The 19,658-nt window shown below is 43.6% G+C and overlaps 1 protein-coding gene across 1 annotated transcript in view; it reads left to right on the forward strand.

Annotated features, from left to right (window-relative positions):
* cacna2d1a (calcium channel, voltage-dependent, alpha 2/delta subunit 1a) overlaps nt 1-14,145 on the forward strand; it is an 83,327-nt gene extending 69,182 nt beyond the window's left edge. The window contains exons 25-38 of the mRNA XM_077006745.1: nt 1,219-1,300; nt 1,552-1,617; nt 1,999-2,111; nt 2,375-2,446; nt 2,549-2,616; nt 2,924-2,962; nt 3,191-3,262; nt 5,034-5,186; nt 6,605-6,657; nt 7,300-7,355; nt 8,513-8,630; nt 8,785-8,897; nt 9,231-9,313; nt 12,895-14,145. Of these exons, the coding sequence (XP_076862860.1) occupies nt 1,219-1,300; nt 1,552-1,617; nt 1,999-2,111; nt 2,375-2,446; nt 2,549-2,616; nt 2,924-2,962; nt 3,191-3,262; nt 5,034-5,186; nt 6,605-6,657; nt 7,300-7,355; nt 8,513-8,630; nt 8,785-8,897; nt 9,231-9,313; nt 12,895-13,011 (1,205 nt within the window). The 3' untranslated portion in view covers nt 13,012-14,145. The remainder of the gene's footprint in view (nt 1-1,218; nt 1,301-1,551; nt 1,618-1,998; nt 2,112-2,374; nt 2,447-2,548; nt 2,617-2,923; nt 2,963-3,190; nt 3,263-5,033; nt 5,187-6,604; nt 6,658-7,299; nt 7,356-8,512; nt 8,631-8,784; nt 8,898-9,230; nt 9,314-12,894) is intronic.
* The last annotated feature ends 5,513 nt before the right edge of the window (nt 14,146-19,658 follow it).

The following is a 19,658-nucleotide window of genomic DNA, read 5'->3' on the forward strand; positions in this document are numbered from 1 at the left end:
GTGCGGTAATCACTTGGTTCGCTGCATGTGTTGGGGGCGTGGGGGCGGCCCGTGGCACCCCTTAGACCCGCACACCCGACCAGTTCCAATTACCCTGTGTGAGTGAGAGAAAGCAGGCCATGCCAGAGAGGAGGAGAGATGGGAGTAGTGAACAGAGAGGTGTGGAGGGCAGGTGGTGCTGCCCTGAGTGGGGTTAACCCCTTCAAAACGCAGCACAATGAAGGCAGCCGTTCACCAAGCTGATTGCTATTTCAGACATTCCAGTTGTCCGGCAGTAGACCCAGAGCAGTGGACCCTGGAACTTCTCTTATCACTGTAGAAACATTTGCACCTCAAAATCCTGTTCTTAAGTGCTTTTTCATAAGCGCTTTCTCTGAAGTGTGTCCTTTTAACCACCAACTGAGACTTAACATATTATTCAACAATGCCCACCCTGTAACGGCAAAATTGCTCCTTTAAAAACATATACATTTAAAAAGCTTACATTCATAAAGATTTGTCATTGAGGCCCCCATAATAGTTTTGCATGATCGTGGCGTTGCCTGTGGTCAGGAGTATTTGAAATGAAGTGAATTCCTGGGCTGCCTTCAGTAAGATCCTAATGAAAAGCACGCAGCTTCGGGAGGGCGTAAGGAAGAGTGTTACACCAGCTGCCCCCTCTGAAGTGTGTGTGGCGTGTCATAAAGGAGTTACCCCTGGTCTTTGCATTAATGAACTGCAGCATGTTTAGGGTGTTCAAAGCGCTCAGAACACACTCCAGGAGAAAAAAAGCAGAGGGGAGGGGGGGGAGAGACCTGCTCCTTTGATGGGCTTTCGCAGTTATATCCAGCCGTCCAACACAGACATGTTCCCCGTCTCTGGGAATTAATCTGCACATTACTTTCCCTCGCGCTGTTTGTCAGTTTCGCTGTTTTTTTATGAACTCCAAGCTGACTCCTGCGAGGCTCCATCAGAGGTCAGGATGTGGGGATTGTTCTCGTTAGCGTGATTCCAGCAGGCGTTTACACAGGCTGCAGTCAAACCCGAGGCATGGTGAGGCAGAGACAGGTATGCACCGTAGTTTGGATTACGAGGGGTGAAACGCGATGTCGGAAGGACACAAATACTGCGAGATGGAGAAGATAACATGCTGCCAGCACAGCCTATGCAGCTATGACAAAATGCTTTCTGTAATGTGTTTGTCATTATTGTAATGTTTTTGCATTTGTGCGTGGTTAGGTAATGTGGATCTGGTGAACCGGTTGTTACTGGATGCTGGCATCACCTCTGAAATGGTGAAACACTGGAGTGAACAGAAACCGTGAGTCATGCTAACATACACACACACACACACACACACACACACACACACACACACACACACACACACACACACACACTATACACTCACACATTAATATTCTCGTTTTGGATAAGTCCTGTTGCTGAAGTACATGTCATCTATTTTCAAATACAAATCAATCCTATTTTGTTGGTTTAAGCAGTAGTTCCCAAACTTTATGGATCAGTCAGATGAACCCTGCTGTGTTCTGCAATACATATGATCCGTAGGAATGACAGGATCAGTGCTAAGTTTGTGGCCACAGATGGAGGCATCACCCGAGTTTACCCTGACAGGTTTGAGACTTTCACTGTTTACACTTACATCTTCATTTAGGTTTATAAGTTTGATTGGAATAGTTCTATGTGATAAACAGACTCAAACATCAACACAGTTTACTAGTTTAAATTACACAGCACAAATGTCATTCTTATAATGGCAGGATTTAGTTTTTCCATTTGAACTTAAACAGGAAAGCATGAATTATGTTTGTCTGCATGTTTAATACAGAGTCAGAGGAGTGTTTACTCTTAGTGGAGTTTCCACTACACAGACTGAATTCTAATGGAAAGAAATATTGTCAAGACACAAGACAAGCGAGCAAGGAATATTTATTATTGATCTTTATTGCGGTTTGTTTGTGTGTGTGTGTGTGTGTGCCTCGATTGCTTCTCCAGTGCTGGTCCAGAATGGAATGAGAATCCTGAGACATATGAGTCCAGTTTCTACAAGAGGAGTCTCGATAATGACGTCTACATCTTCACACCACCTTTACCAGACAATGGAACCCGTAAGTGTGTGTGTGTGTGTGTGTGTGTGTGTGTGTTAACACAGGTCTATGCTATCAAACAAAAGTATTATCTGTGAAATAAAGCAAACAAATTACATTTCCCAGTGTGTATTAAACCAACTTGGTAGGAAGCTTGGAAAAAGTTTCCTACAATCACTGGAGACAAACACAGTCATTCACAGGTCCCTGTGTTCAAGTGCAAAGTGCATCTGTGTGTTTGTGTCATGATCAACTGATTTTAAAGGACATTCTCACTGTGGCAGGTAGCAGCGATTCTATTTTACTGAGCAAGGGGGTGGACCTAACCATTGATGGAGTGCGTCTGAAGCCTGCAGGTAAGCTTGTGGCTTTGTTAGCGTGGCTGCATAACCTTTCCGAATGCGAGTTACGCGCTGAGACCCCTCAGGTCGTGCTGACCACTGCGTTCTTCCTCCTAGTGGTCGGCATGAAACTGGACATCAACAGCTGGATGGAAAGCTTCATGAATGCCACGGAAAAATCCAATGTGAGTTCAAAGCAGGCGTTCGGTCTTCACAAGGACACTACAGTGGCTCACCCTTCCCTTATTTGGTTCCTATGCATTACCTAAATGAATCCCTAGGTGTCCCTGGAGTCTTGGCTCTCTGTCTGTTAGAGTTCTGTCGTTCTATAATCACCAGTATATCATAATGGATGAATATAGTTTGGTAATCTGTTATTCCAGAAACCCACTAGTCAGATGTTTGTGATGCTCACATCTGTTTATTACTTTGATATGGAGTCATAAGGTATTGATGTCAAAATGTTTTTGAAGCTCTGTCTGTTTTTAACAGTGTAATGACGAGATCTGTGGCTGCAAAAGAAACGATCAGGTGAGACGCTACATGATTTAAAAATGTGAAGTGTTTCATTTGGTGGGGGGTGGAGAATACCTCCTGAAGCGACAGACCACCTGAAATATCTTCCTCGCAGCCAGTATAGTACCTTTTCCCCCATCATGGTCCCTGTGATGGGTCTTCATAACCTCTGTTATCTCTGTCTGCCTCCTTCCTCTGTAGCCCTATAGTCCATAACCCGCCTTCTTCCGTCTGTCCCCACAGAACATCGACTGCGTGCTCCTGGATGACGGAGGATTCCTGGTCATGGCCAATCAGGATCACTACATAGATAAGGTTGTTGTTGCTTCTCTCCAATGAGAGTACTTCCCTTACCTGCCAGTCACAGTGCACCGCCCACCACCCTCCTCCTTACTGGCTTTGCTCCAGGGCTCCTGCTGCAGCAGAGTAAATGTTTGTGGTTTGGGTTTAGCCAGGGAGGCCCATCAGAGTGGAGTGTGCGCAGGATAAATCACTGGGCCTGAAGTAAGTGCACCCAGTCTAGCCCACCAGAGCAGAGCGTGTGCAGGATAAATCACTGACGCCTGAGGTAAGCAGGCCTGATCTGCGGGTAACCTGGGTCTCCCTCCCTCACTGGAGAGAACTTCTCCAGGGACCGTCTCTGACTGATGCTGAAACCCACTGTGCATTCATTAAGACTGTTATTACTTAGAGTGAGTGAGAAGAGTGTACTTTACACACACAGATTTATGCTTCCTTTGGACTTATAGCCACACTCACACATACACACATATCATTGCTGACAGAACACTGTTTCTTCTGGGCCTGGGTTGTGACTGCTGTGTTCTTTACAGTAACCAGAGCAAGAGCAGACCAAGGGAGTTTTTCCTCTTTTCACACAAATACACACACCACACACACACACACATGATTTTCTTGGCTCAAGGACAACTCTTCCATCAGCTAAGTGTATGGTAATGTAGTCAGCAGTGTCAATGAGATTCAAATAGATCCTCTTGATCTCCCCTAAGTCCTGACACCTATTCAAACTTCACCCTGCTGTATGACCACAGTAAGCATGCTTTCTACTGTTTGCAGTTTAGGGTACACATAGTTAAGAGTGGGGAGTTACATTGATCTGTTATGCATACACAAAGTATTTAATGGCTGTAGTTTATACCAGGAAGGTTCTTTGGTTCTTGTAATCAATCACGTCTGACTTTAAACTGCTAAAGCCCACGTTTCCCACCTTCAAATTCAACATGTCCACCTATGGCATTCTCCCCCATAAATGGCATCAGGTCTCCTCTCTAGCCTGGAGAAGGGGGAAGCGTTGATGGGGTCAGCCATTGTAGACGCCATGCTGAAAAGAACTCCTCAGTAAGACTGAGGAATGGAGAGTATGGTCACAGGCGTAGAATTAAAGCCTCACATTGCCCTGGGACTCTGATTATAGTCCTTGCTGATGCTTGTTGAAGTTTAGAGGCTCAGATTAAGCTGGACCCTCTGCTCAGCTTTCTTGAAATACAACCCATGGTTGTGGATATTGACCACATAGACAATCAAAGTGAGCAAGTTCTCACCCATGGTGGTTGTTCTTCCACATCCTCATCCTCCCTCTCCACAACGGGCATTCATTGATAGCCAAACCAAGATATAAGACCTCTGAACTCTAAGTGTACAAATTGACCACAAGTGTTTTCATCTAAGATAACTGGATTTGTCTTATTGCTAAATGAAGGGGCAATTGCATGGCAGTGTTTTTCACAGGTTTTTCAGAATTATTTGTTTAATGTTGAGAATTGTATTTAGAGATTAGTAAAACGTGTTTTAGAATTGCATAATAATAACATGTAGAAACTTAGATAATGATTTAGTATAGGAGGTCAATATATAGGCTACCTGAATTAGTAACTTTAATAATTGTGCCACAAGTATGTATGTTTTGAAAAATATTGTAATGCCTCATCAACTTCTTTAAGAACTCTGTGTGTGTGTGTGTGTGTGTGTGTGTGTGTGTGTGTGTGTGTGTGTGTGTGTGTGTGTGTGTGTGTGTGTGTGTGTGTGTGTGTGTGTGTGTGTGTGTGCGTGCTTTACCTCCGTTCAGATCGGCCAGTTCTTTGGTGTGATTGACCCCAATCTGATGATCAGCTTGCTGAATGATTCTCTTTTCTCATTCACAAAAACCTACGATTATCAGTCAGTGTGTGACCCATCCAGAGAAATCAAAGCTGCCGCAGGCCTCAGATCAGTCTACGTGGTGAGTTCCCCACTGACCGACATTTATAGCCACTGTTACAAATGTCACAGAGTATACCATCACAGGTACTGAAGTAGAGTATACCATCACAGGTACTAAAGTAGAGTATACCATTACAGGTACTGAAGTAGAGTATACCATCACAGGTACTGAAGCAGAGTATACCATCACAGGTACTAGAGTATACCATCACAGGTACTGAAGCAGAGTATACCATCACAGGTACTGAAGCAGAGTATACCATCACAGGTACTGAAGTAGAGTATACCATCACAGGTACTGAAGTAGAGTATACCATCACAGGTACTGAAGTAGAGTATACAATCACAGGTACTAAAGTAGAGTATACCATCACAGGTACTGAAGCAAAGTATACCATCACAGGTACTAAAGTAGAGTATACCATCACAGGTACTAAAAGTAGAGTATACCATCACAGGTACTGAAGCAGAGTATACCATCACAGGTACTGAAGCAGAGTATACCATCACAGGTACTGAAGCAGAGTATACCATCACAGGTACTGAAGTAGAGTATACCATCACAGGTACTGAAGTAGAGTATACCATCACAGGTACTGAAGCAGAGTATACCATCACAGGGACTGAAGTAGAGTATACCATCACAGGCACTGAAGCAGATTATACCATCACAGGTACTGAAGCAGGCAACTTCCGTTTCCAGACACTGGAGAACGCAGCTTACGTCCACCATCAGTGTTCGATTGCTTATGCACTTGGGCAGTTTTTAAAAGCGAGAAGCCTTTTCCTCAACCATGACCGTGTCTTTTGTGGGGTTTTATCAAAGGCCTTTAAGGTTATGGAACCATATCTGTTAGCCTTGTTTCAAGCTGTCCTGGAAACGCTGCAAGGCAATAAAGTAGAAGTAAGAGTGCAGTGGCCATTGGAGTTTGAGCCTGCTGTAATAAGCTGCCAATGGAGATTGAGCCTGCTGTAATGAGCAGCCAATGAAGTTTGAGCCTGCTGTAATGAGCAGCCAATGACATTTGAGCCTGCTGTAATGAGCTGATAGCATCAGCTCAGGATCTCTCTTTGATATTCTTCCAGTTCAAGTGAATGGGTGAGTCTAGCAGCATGACTAAATCATCCAAAATGCCTCAACTCTGGCCTGAACCGCCGCACCAGGACAGGGCCTTTCTAATGTGAACTGAAGCCACCCGCTCACACTCTCACGCTTGTCGTATTTCATGAGGAAACCAGCACTCTAACACCTAGAGTGTCTCTCTCTGTCTGACCAGAGAGAGGGAGCCCTGTCGTTCAGGATGGCCGGCTTGCTGGGTCAGAGAAGTCGGCCTGAGCGAAGGTCTCCCCGAGGACACCCAGCGCCCAGCAGGATGCTTGTGTGCCTTGGATCATGGAGTAATCATTGTTTTCTGGTTTCTTTTTTGTCCCTCACAGCCCACCATAGCAGATATACTGAACATGGGCTGGTGGGCGTCTGCAGTGGCTTGGTGAGTGAAGATCTGAGATCAGCATCTGTACACGGACAGAGAGTGCTTAGCCCTTTAACCTTTTTAAAGCTGCTGTAGTCAATTCCACGCTTCATGTTAACTCCCGTCACACATAAGCCTCCATTAGCCCTGCCATTCAAACGTTTCTTCAAAGGAACTTCCACAGTAAGATGTACACACTTAACTGGCAGGGAGGAAGGACCACCTCCGCGTAGGGACATTTCCTGATTGTTTCATGCGGTTTACTGGATGAACGATGCTCAATGTTTTTTGTTGCTCGTTACAGACGCCCAGACAAGACAGTCTCCTAGACCATTGTCCTGTAATCTTTGTGACGGAGGCAAACATTTAAAAACAAGTGCTTTGGGGGCAAATCATTCACAGCATCTTTAACCTTAATGCCTTTTTTGACTCCGCTCATACATATCCACACTCATTCCCATACGTATTTCTTATATTTCTGTCTTTAATGTTAGATACTGTTTCACTGTAACTTAACTCCTTATACTCCTTAAACATCTTAACAAATGTCAGCTAAATTGGAATATTGGCTTCTGCTCTTGTGAGTCAAATGTTCAACATGTGGGCCTGCTGTGTGTTATTGTTTGAGAAGATCATCTGTGGCTTTGTTTTGGTTTCCAGGTCAGTACTGCAGCAGCTGTTTGTTAGCCTAACCTTCCCCACTTTCCTGGAAGCAGGTAAGAATGCAGACTCTGGAAGCCATTAAGGGCACTGCCGTGTGGTAGATGTGCGTCTGCGATTCGGCGCTATCAAACAGACGATGCGAACGCTAAATTACGGAACAAAACCCATGGCCGTGTGTTCGCGATCGAGCTGTGATGAAGTGCCAGATGTGATTGTTTGTGACGATGTTGAGTTGGAAACCATCCACATGAGCAGATGCAGAGGTGCACTTTCCGAACCTCTATGTTTATTATTATATTTATAAGTGATGACACGAATATAGAATAATCATTAGATCAACAAAGTGAAACAACGCAGATGCACTGAGAATTGCTTTTGTGCAAAAAACAGGAGTGAGGCAGATATACCAGTATGAACATTTTAAGATAATAAACATGATGTCATATTACAAACAACAATACAACAGTAACAGGAGTGCCAACAACACAGCGAAGAAGAGTAGTGATAAAGTGTGCGTGTGTACGTGCATGTGTTCGTGCGTGACACCAACACCTTTTCCATGAAGCGCACAGTCTCATAAATAACTGATAAATATATGCAAATCACTTTCGATAAGAAAATGTCAGCGCAAAATGAAAGGCAGATGAGATTGCGTTAATGTGTGTATGTGAGAAATCAGCTATGTGTGTGTGTGACTGTATAAGCGTACTTGTGTGTGTGCATGTTTGTGAGTGTGTGGAAATGTTTGTGCTAAGAGGTAGGGATGCGTGTTCAGGCTAGGACAGCCCTCCCACAGTACCTCCCCCCACTTGTCTGCTGAACGGTGGGGTAAGTTTGCATGGACCCAAGTTATATGGGAAGGGTTGACCTGCCCCTGAATGCCCTAATGGAGCCTCCCACAGTCGTGAAACACTGCAGGCAGTGAAGCACCTTCACAGGGAGGTTAGATGAAGAACCAAGAGTGTTTGAGCTCAGCCTTTATGGGAAGGGGAAGGAGCTTCAGAGAGGAGGACGAGTTGAGATCTCCATGTGGTTTCTGACCCGGACCACCTTCTACACGCCGGCGACATGAAAATCTCTGACAAAGACACCCACAACAGTTTTAATGCCACTGAACCAGAGGCCACAGTGTAAAAGTAAAAGGCTTTTGAATGTCAGTTATGTGTCATGAGTAATTCCTGTACTCCAAACACTCTACTTTGGTGCACAGCGGAGCCAGATGACGACATCTCTGAAAAAGAAAGCTGCATTTTTGAACAGACCCAGTACTTCTTCATGAATGAAGAGAGAAGTTTCAAGGGAAACCTTGAATGTGCTAACTGCTCCAGGTGAGCGTCCTTTTCACACACGCACACCATGAATGATGAATTTAGCAATGCAGGGAATTTGACTGTTGGCAGTGAGAGTGCAGGTCATACTCTTCTTTAAGTAAAATAAAAAGTATGTGTGTGTGTTCATCCATGTGATTGCTTACATCTTCAGGCAGTACATTGCAGAGAAGCTATGGAAGACCAATCTGGTATTAATCATTGCAGACGCTAAGGAGAGCTGCACGACATGTAACTCCACACCTCTCCTCCAGGCTGAACAGCCCTGTATCCTACAGTTTCATTTCTCTCTCTCTGACTTACACACACACACACACACACACACACACACACCCGAGTTGATCATCTACTCACTCCCTAATTCGCATCCCAGTGCACCACTAGTTCAATCAGCCATTTTACTGCCTTTATCTTCCTACAGAATGCAGACACAATCTTGCCATTCTGACCAATTCTATTAACCAGTAGAATGTCTTGGCTGCATAATGGGGAACCTGCTGTGGTCCCCTGGCTGGTTGAACACATCTTTAGTGGGCTAAATAAGATCCATTTAGAAGATGTGGATTTTTGTCTGGAGGTTTCCTCAACATTTGCCCACAGCTTCAGGTCCTGACCCCTGTGTCATGGCCCAGAAACCTCGCTACCGCAAAGGGCCGGACGTCTGCTTCCAGAACAACAGTGGTGTAAGTAAAACATTGCCCATGAGCTCACACGTGATGAAAATCAGCAAACAAGCACCAAGACTCCCAACCCTAGAAGCACTGCATGTGTTTCATGTGCTGTCGTACTGTCCTGATCCTTTAAAATGGCCGTCTTCTGTGTTCTGTCTAACCAGTTAATAAGATCTATCACACAAAGAACCCGACTGAGGAATCTGGCTCTGTTTGCATGCATTGTGTCGGTTGCATAGGTAGGGCCTTAACAGCGAGGACTCAGTAAGACAGAAGCGCACACTGCTGATGAATTATAGGTTCACTCTAACTGGGTCTCTGTGTGACAGGTCAGTCCTGCTTGAGTGCTTGTCTTCTATGGTCTTCCCAGTTCCTCCTCTTTATTAACTGTGCTTCACACTCTTGCGTACATATCTGCACTTGTCTGGATGCCATCGATGTTCTCTCGTTTGCTTTAATTTCTGGTTCTCTTCTTTTTCCATGCATTTCCCCCCAGTGTTCATACATTATACTGTCCATACATTACACTGTTCATAACCCCAGTGTTCATACACTATACTGTCCATACATTACATTGTTCATAACCCCCAGTGTTCATACACTATACTGTCCATACATTACACTGTTCATAACTCCAGTGTTCATACACTATACTGTCTATACATTACACTGTTCATAACTCCAGTGTTCATACACTACTATACTGTCTATGCATTACACTGTTCATAACTCCAGTGTTCATACACTATACTGTCTATACATTACACTGTTCATAACTCCAGTGTTCATACACTATACTGTCCATACATTACATTGTTCATAACCCCCAGTGTTCATACACTATACTGTCTATACATTACACTGTTCATAACTCCAGTGTTCATACACTATACTGTCCATACATTACACTGTTCATAACTCCAGTGTTCATACACTATACTGTCTATGCATTACACTGTTCATAACTCCAGTGTTCATACACTATACTGTCTATACATTACACTGTTCATAACTCCAGTGTTCATACACTATACTGTCTATACCAGGGGTACTCAACTGGCGGACCGCGGTCCGGATCCGGACCCGAACGCAGTCCTGTCCGGACCCAATCTCATTCCTGATTAACTGGATACGGACCAAAACAAAACCGGAGCATTTATTTCAGGGCTATTGAAAAAACACTCCGTCACGAGTGTTACGTTTGCCACACCCGCTCAACCCCCACCCCCCCACCCCCGCTCAACGACAAGCCTGCCTGGTTGACGCTTACGTCGAAAATGACGTAATCGCTGTGGCTCCGCGTGTGCGCGAGTGCCTCGCGCGCTGTCGGTTCGCGAGGTCGTGCACCTCTCGAATTTTGTAACTTCGCGCCGCGCTTCAGCGCAATGAACAAAGTCACGTTTTCTGGGTTCATACACCTTGATAAGGTGGAATTCAAGCACTTGTACGTCACTTTCAAGGTCCATTTCAATATTTCCCAGCATGTTAAACATAATTAAGTTAAATATTTATACATATACTCGAAATAATTCACTTTTTATCACATTATTTAATGGTTGTTTATTTAAAAAACGCCCAATCTTCACGTCTTCACGTTCTCTCATGTTTCGTCCTGGAATTACAAGAGGCTCGTATTTGTTAACCTAATACAAGAGAACTGTTCAGTCAGACAGATATTTGTTGTGAAACCAAGTAGTTACAATTTCAAGCATTTAAAGTACTTTAACCTAAATTCCAGCACTTTTCAAACCTGAAACATATAGCAACATTAAAATTGGTCAGGTAAATGTTCATTCCCCTGTTTTGAGGGGTGTTTCTACCACATATCGTTTCGGACAAAACGCCTATCGTTTCGGAGAACACTGCAGTGACGCTCGCGAAAGTATAAACGCCTCCACCGTCCGCGGACAGTTTTAGTTGAGTACGCCTGGTCTATACATTACACTGTTCATAACCCCCAGTGTTCATAAACTATACTGTCCATATATTACACTGCTCATAAACCTCAGTGATTGGTGGAATGATCTTCCGTTAGCTATTTATTTGTTAGCTAATGGAATACAAGGTAACTGTATTGATTCCTGCAGTTTAGTAGTAGTCTGGTTCAAGGGTATCCTGAATTCTGATCTATCTGTGCTACTATCTAGGATACATTCTGTGAACAGATGCAAAGCACTTTGTAAGTCACTCTGGATAAGAGCGTCTGCTAAATACCCTAAATGTAAACGTAAATACACTATACTGTTCATAAACCCCAGTGTTCATACCCTTTACTGTCCATATAGAGCAGTGTTCATACATCACACTCCTCATACACCACACTCTTCAAACATCACACTCCTCACACACACAGTCCTCATACACACAATCCTCATACACACACTCCTCACACACACAGTCCTCACACACACAGTCCTCACACACACAGTCCTCATACACACAATCCTCACACACACAGTCCTCACACACACAGTCCTCACACACACAGTCCTCACACACACAGTCCTCACACACACAGTCCTCATACACACAATCCTCACACACACAGTCCTCACACACACACTCCTCATACACACACAGTCCTCACACACACAGTCCTCATACACACAGTCCTCACACACACACTCCTCACACACACAGTCCTCACACACACACTCTGTCCTCTGAATGTTCTTATTGCATGACTGTCTCTCTCTGTGTGCTGTGTGCTGGGCTCTGTAATGTGTGTTAGGATGAGGCCTTGTGCAGGAGCGCTGCCTCTCCACTGCTCACCTCTCTGCTCATGTTACTGCTGCCAGTGTTCATGTGCTGTCCCGGGTCAGTCTCTCTCTCTCTCTCTCTCTCTCTCTCTCTCTCTCTCTCTCTCTCTCTCTCTCTCTCTCTCTCTCTCTCTCTCTCTCTCTCTCTCCCTCTCTCTCTAACTCTCCCTCTCTCATTCTCTTGCTCTCTCTCTCATTCTCTTGCTCTCTCTTTCACTCATTCTCTTGCTCTTTCTATCACACTCTCTCTCACTCACTCATTATCTTGCGCTCTCTTCTCCTATTTTCATAGGTCTGTCTTCCTCTTTGCTTTGTCTTTCTTAGTGATAGATTTTTCTGTTCTTTCTTCACCTCTCTCTTTCTCTCTCTCTCTGTCTCTCTCTTTCTCTCTCTCTCGTCTGCTTATGTTTGCTCGATTAAAGATAAAATTTTTATACCTCTTAATCCTGAATCCTTGAACTGTTTCTCTAATCCCAGAATGTTGCTACTGACAGATCTATTAAAACTCTGTTGTCATGTGCTTCACTTCACTTCATTTACTGGAACACCAGAGCCCAAACTGTCCAGTAATGGGTGGCTCTGAAGAACTTTATAATCTACTGCCATCTATTAAACCATCTATTTTGGTTTAACAGCACACTTATGTTATTTCATAATTTTTTTTATATCTTCACTGTTTTAAAAAATAAAAATAAACTAGGTGTGTGTGTGTGTGTGTGTGTGTGTGTGTGTGTGTGGTTCCAAACATATGCTAAATATACATTACGTCCTGGATGTCAATAATGGATGTCAATAATTTGATGTGCTTACTGTCTTCCACTGGTATTGAAACAGGAAATAAATGCCGACTGTGGTAGTGCGTCTGGCCTGACTCCATGCTTCTGGTCCGTGGCGTTCCTCCAGCTGCTTCTAGTCTGGCTTCTGAATGGACTGAGACGCTGCCCATCATGACCTCAGCCTAGCCACGCCCCTCCCTCCCACGATGCCTAAAACCTCGCCAGATCCTGCCACAATACCTTTATATTCGAACCATTGGCACCGGTGTGCCTGGTTACAAAGAGGAAGCCTTTGACCCAGGAAGTAAAAGACTGATGAAGTGTCCACTCATTGCCTTGGGAGTCACGGTGGGTCAGTAAATGATGAATGAGTGACCACCCTTGACCTTTGACCTCTGCGTCCAGCCTCGTTTTACAAGATGCAAGATGGAGGCCTTATGTTGCTGCAGCGAAACAGAGATCCTATACTTGCACTCCATGTTCTGACACGAAAGAGTACTGCCCCCCTTCTGACATCATCACTGCCAAATACTGCTCTCACCATTGCCTGGGTGTCGTTTCTGTTTTTTCATGTATTTCTTAGTTGCTGGTAGCGAAGTATTATTAATAGTTGACTTTCATAAGCCTGGCTTTCAGAATTTTGTAGAACTTGGAATCTTTGCCCACCTGGTTAGTTCACGATGTGAGTTGGGTCAAAGCCCATGTTAGAAAAGAGAGAAAAGCACTGCCGTCTTCTTCCCAGCGGCCGGGGGACCTGCTGTTTCCACCTGTGTCCAGCCTCCATGCGCTGAGGCCTGGGTGCACTGAACACCTCTAGCCCATGGCTCCATGGCCCTGGTGTGCACTGGGTTTCCATCCACTCGTCATGCATTAAGGTTCACGTCTGCCAAAAAAACAGTGCCTGTCTGCCTGCTCTGTGGGTGGGCTTTTGGCTTGGCCAGAAGACCTCTTAGACCACCTACTGGCTCTCAACGACAAGCTTGATGTGTTTTACTGCGTATGAAAGACATAGATACACTTATTTGTACAATGAGTGTCATTGCATGTGAGTGAGTTTAACTGATGTTTATTTAAGTTTCATGTTCGATTGGAAAATGGCGCATACTGAAGAAAAAAAGTGTTTGTGCTTGCTACTGTCTTTAAACGTGATGCCAGTTTTGATCAGAAGAGAATTCATTCAGGGTTGCTTTTGTTTGTCTTTTAACTGTCCTCTCAAAAGTGCTTGAAACTGCTTGTTCAAAACATGGAAATGAAATCAAAGTTCATGGATGTGACTAATACATTTTATGAATTTGGGTATTGGACTTCAGTCCCAATCTTGTTCCTGCCTGTCGTGTTCCTCCCGTGTGCCTCGATGTGTGATACACAAACACTATACACCTCTGGAAATGGCAGAATGGTATTAGAGATATCGGTTACATTGCTCACCAAGTACAACTGCATAAAGTTATGCAGTGGAGGCCAGTCTCCCTCCTGGAAACCGACTGCCCTGTAGAGTTTAACTTCAGCCCTAACCCAACACACCTGGCTCTAATATTCGTATGCTTCTGTGAGTGTGCTGAAGTAGGGCTGGAACTGTGCCTTACAGGCTGGTAGATCTTCAGGGCTGGACACCCCTAGACAATATGAATGAAATATACTGTTTCTTAGAGGAAAAGATACAGCATATTACAAAAGGTACTACACACAACTGGTACTTCTGTACATATTTGTGAATAAATAGCTCCATATTATGAAATGTTCAATAGCAAACACTGCTATAGTGCCAAATCAAACTACTGGTGTAAATTTAGTTTATGGCTAATACCATAATATTGCTAGTTTTGCGTTCTTAGTGTACAATGCAACCAGCATTCTCTAAGGTAATATCAATGGATATCTTTTGCAATATGTAGTCTGACCATTCAGATTCTGAAAAGAGTAAAGCTAATGATTCTGTCTAAAAAACAACAAGGAGTCTACTGGATCTGTGCGCCTCGATGTATGTAAGACCAGAACTTGGAATTCGTGATATCATTTAAAGTACAGTGACTGAACATTTAGTGATTAAAAAATCTGTAGCAAGACTCTGGATAATTCACTATGGAGATGTGCGTCGCTTTTCTGTTCCCTTGGCAGAAGGCAGCACTGGCTGTCTAGCTCGTGTTTATTATTTACACAATCCTCGTTGAATTGAATTCGGTGAAGTGTGAAACCCCTGCCATGTGGTCATATGGAGATTGAGGTCAGTGTTATTGCTAAAGTTTATGTTTATACCATTATACTTCATGAAGTGTCAATAACTATGAAAGTGTAACTTAGCAACATTAGTTGCATTAATCCATTTAACATGATTCTGGTGATTAGGGGACATAACACAAATCGAGGCTTGGTTAATCCGTCAGAATGGTACACATATAGTGGTGGGATCAGGGCTGTTTGTCACATTATTTCATGTGATCGCTGGAATGCTGTTTCACTAATGTGGCGTGAACACAATTGAGCAATGGAGCATTATAGTCAGTGATTGCAGTGTAATTAGGCATGTCTTCTTGAGTCACACAGAAGTGTTCCATTACGCCTGTTTTACCAACAAAGATGTGCTGTTTGAGTTCAATTGGAAAAGTTACATTGTTAGCTGGCAATCAATGATTATGCAAGAATTATGGGAAATGCACTTTTTGACTATTCAACTGAAATTCAAGATTGTCTATAATCTTAAATCATTCCCTGTACCAATGTTATTCGTCCCAAAACCAGTTTAATAAGAGTAGATATTCAAATATGCTGGAGCTCAGTGATTGTAAATGCCATATAAATATCACACTCACTCCCTTATTTGCTCTTTAAAACCTTTTGAATGACCCTTTGAATGACAGACCTTCAGACCTTTTCATGTGCTCTTACTGGCCGTGGCAGGGAGACATTTAAATTCTTGTTAACAATTGAGTGTGTGTGTGTGTGTGTGTGTGTGTGTGTGTGTGTGTGTGTGTGTGTGTGTGTGTGTGTGTGTGTGTGTGTGTGTTGTATGTTGTGTGTTGTATGCAGTTCTACCATGGTATATGTGGGGATGTTTACCACAATTGATGGTTGTTAAGTGACTTGGGTCTCATTTTCACTGCCTACATCACTGCGAGACTGGATTTGGAACCTTTCATGAGTAACCTTGTGAGTGCTAAAGTCCTTCTTTTGTTCTGGTTTATGAGAGTCCTAGTAGGATCAAACATCAGCTGGCATACTGGTTAGGAGGTTTTGTGAAGATCAGCATACACTTTCACACTTTACATTTACATGATGCTACATTTGCTTACAATTGTTCACACCACCTTCCAGGTGAATGAAGAGAGAGTTGTACATGCAGCCGTGTGCCATAAGCTCAGGACCAGTACAAATGCAAAACATCATTTGGTGATTTGTTTTGGTGCTTTCTAGGTTTTCTCTGGGTTTGGCACCTCCTGGACATTTATCAACATTGCTGTCATGCATTTTAAGTGGATTCTTCAAGTCTGATCTCACTCATTCGGTGGCTCTTTGCCAATCTTCATGTATCAATAGTTCTTAAGCTGAACATTAGCCAATCCGCCTGTCAATCTCTTATGGCCAACCATCATAGGTTAGGTGATTGGTGGGCTGTCATCCGTGTCCCTTAACTTTGCCACATCACACTTTTCTGAACTTTGTCTGAATCACATGGCCTGTGTACATTTGTACAATAATATTAATAAAATTAGCTATTTATAATCCCAGAACCGAGTCGGTTTATGTGTGAATGCAAATACATTACAAATTAAAGAGATTCGTCTTCATTAGTGTCTGTTGCTCTCAAGCTGCTGGACTGTTACAAAGCTGCTGTGCTGTTTCTGCTCACATCAGTCCCTACGCCACAACACATTTCCCCTTCCGAATGTGTGGGGCAGAAGGACGCCAGACTCCCCCAACACTCCCTCCCACCGGTGGTACCGTTCATTCACTGGAGTACTGGGCTAAGGCCAAACCACAAGTCAGCTGCGGTAACACAGCAATCTGTATGGATTGTATCACTTAGAGCCCGATTAGCACAGCACAACTTATTCATGTGTCGGGCTCTAATGCCGTATTGACAGTGCGCCCTCTCCTTAGACTCCCTTCACTCTTGTCCGTGGCTGTCATTTGTAGCACCTCAGCGGGCAGGACCCACCTCTGAGTTGACCATCGGAGCATCCGTAGGCGAACACAGATCCTCCATATGCCAACTGCATTGTCTCCAGTCCTCAGGACAAGCCTGTCAACCCCCTGTGCTGTTTATAACTACCAATAAAACGGCTCTTTCTGCTACAAGTGATATACTACAGTTCTGCTAAGGAATCCTTAAAGCTACACAGAGCTCGGTGACATTTCACATAAGACCAATTACAAAGCCTCCAGTATTTGCCTTTAATAAAAGGGCTCGTTTGTATTTGCAGAACAGCTGGGTGAACTGCTAAGAGGACACGCGCAATATGAAATTACATATTTTACTGACTGGGGGCAGGAAACTGGCCATAATATTAATGGCAGAGGAATTATTAAAAGTGTCAGTCTTCTCCGGCTGCCCGTTCAGAGGAGAAATGTAAAGTATCTCATGGACCGTAAAGCGGCGCCATAAACGTTTGATTGTGTGTCGTGGTGTGCATTAAAAGTGCAGCAGTCACTGTAAGATGTAGAACAGGTGTGTGCAGAAACGATATGTTGAGGTGCTGCGGTCACTGAAGGCGCCTCGCCATAATGACCTTTCCTAGAAAAAACTAATAATAATAGTAAAAGTTCTGTTGCTTGACCAAAAAATAAAATAAAAGCCCTGGAATTCTTCAGAATCTTTTTTTGAGAGCTTTTGCCTTTGGTTTTTGCTTTTAGCACACTGGCAAAATTGCAAGCAGAAACATGATTACACCGACCAAATTCTGGTTATAGAGCATTGTGGTCTGCAGTGTAGACATTATAAAAGAGAAGATCTTATTTTGAGGGCCATGAGAAAAGAGGATCGCAAAAGCATCTGTACTATCCGCTTTTCTCAAAAGACAAAGCCAGTTTACCCACAGACCTGTCATCTCCATGGTATGAGTGCTCTCAGTTCTCTTGTAAATCAGCACTGTCCTATAAGTTCAAGTCCTGTTGAAATGTTTACTTCTCTTCATCAAAGCGCTTCACTCTGAAAGAGGACCGTGTCCAAATGTCTTCCTCTTTGAGCATGTCTTCCTGGTGCCAAATAGCGGTGGACCAAATTCTCTTTAAACTGAACTGAGGTCTTTAGACTTGCTCCTCTTCGAGACTTTAACATGGCATTTGGAAAGTCATTTAAGAGTCCTTTCTGTTAATTATAGGTCAGGTTAGGAACCATGCTGTGAGTATCTAAACAAAGAAACACATTCCACTTAATTTATCAACTGTTATGCAAATATACAACCTGATGTGCTGATGCGGCAGCCTTTCAGCCTTTGTTGAAGCCGAGAACAGTGCTGCATGACTGTTTCGAAAATAAAACGGTGGACTCATGGTTTCTGTGGAGAATTGTAAGAAACCAGCACATTTGACCTTGAATAAAGTATCAAACCTCCACTCCTTTGATGAGGTTTGTGTCTTCTTCTCCCAAGCCTTGCTGAAGGATTTGTGGTAGAGGGGTAAAATCTTGATTGCAGGACGTTTTATTTTCTAAAGTACTCCACTTATCTGTATGTACATCATTTGTAAAAGATGCCATCTGACTTTCATTATAAAGGTAAATGTCTAGTTTAATCACCATGGCTACAGGTTTTTCTGTGTTTGATAATGAGCTTGACTGTCCAGATTATTCCAGAGGTTTATGCACTCATTAAGTTTATTAATTAATTGGATGAGTCCTGAAGGGGTAAAAAAGAACATGAGAGTATTTCATAGAAGACTGAATAGAACATCGTGTAATGCATGTAATGATGGGAGCATAACATACATGTACATATTTAATATTTTAGGGTTCTTTAGGCAAACCACTACTGAGAAATTAATGAATAATAACTGGGAGGGGAACATTTCATTGTATTTTCCAGGTTGGTGTTTCCTGTCATGTTACCTTTACAGCACAGAACTGTCAGAACTGACATACAATCAGCCTCACACACTCAAATACAAACAAAAGTGACTGGTTGGATATGACTGTGGATTTAAAGAGGATTCAAATGAGGTTATAAAGACAAATATTTAATATTTTAAGCATATGTCTTTGAACATTAAACACTAATTAGCAGTACACTTTGAAGAGTTTGTTAGCTGTTGTCAAGAACCAAGGAAACTCTAAAGAGAGTGTGTATGCCATTCCATCTAGCAGGCGGGTTTGAGGTCTTGCTGTGGACGCTGTGCTGGGCAGGTGTTTAATGAGGCCTGCTGCAGGTGTTGTGTATGACACGTCTGCATGGAGCAGGCTGGACAGCTCTTCAAACACAACAACACTTGTGACCAGGCCCACACACAGTTAGCCCACAGTCAGCGAAGCCTTCTCCATGGCAACCTGAATCAAAGTATTGCAGGAGAAAGACTCTCTCTCTCTCTCTCATTCTGTTTCTCTGCTGGTTTTGGGCTGTGGAGGTGGTGTGTTGTAGCTCATCTGCAGGTCGTTTGATTCTTTAACGTCCAGAGTCTGGTAGCGCTCGCCCTCTTTTCATGTTCTTTCATGTCCGTCTGTCGCGAAAGCGAGACGGCCCCCGCGCTGCGCCGGCCAAACGCTCCCAGCTGTCAGCGTGGCCGTCGTCCTGCTGACGGAATCGCGGGGAAGCGCCGGACGTGACCAGAGCCACTGGGAATGGTTAAGGACAGAAGAGAAAGCCCATGAATCTCATTAGGGTCCAGAGGGAT

The sequence above is a fragment of the Brachyhypopomus gauderio genome, chromosome 5, assembly GCF_052324685.1.
Source record: "Brachyhypopomus gauderio isolate BG-103 chromosome 5, BGAUD_0.2, whole genome shotgun sequence".
NCBI lineage: Eukaryota > Metazoa > Chordata > Actinopteri > Gymnotiformes > Hypopomidae > Brachyhypopomus > Brachyhypopomus gauderio.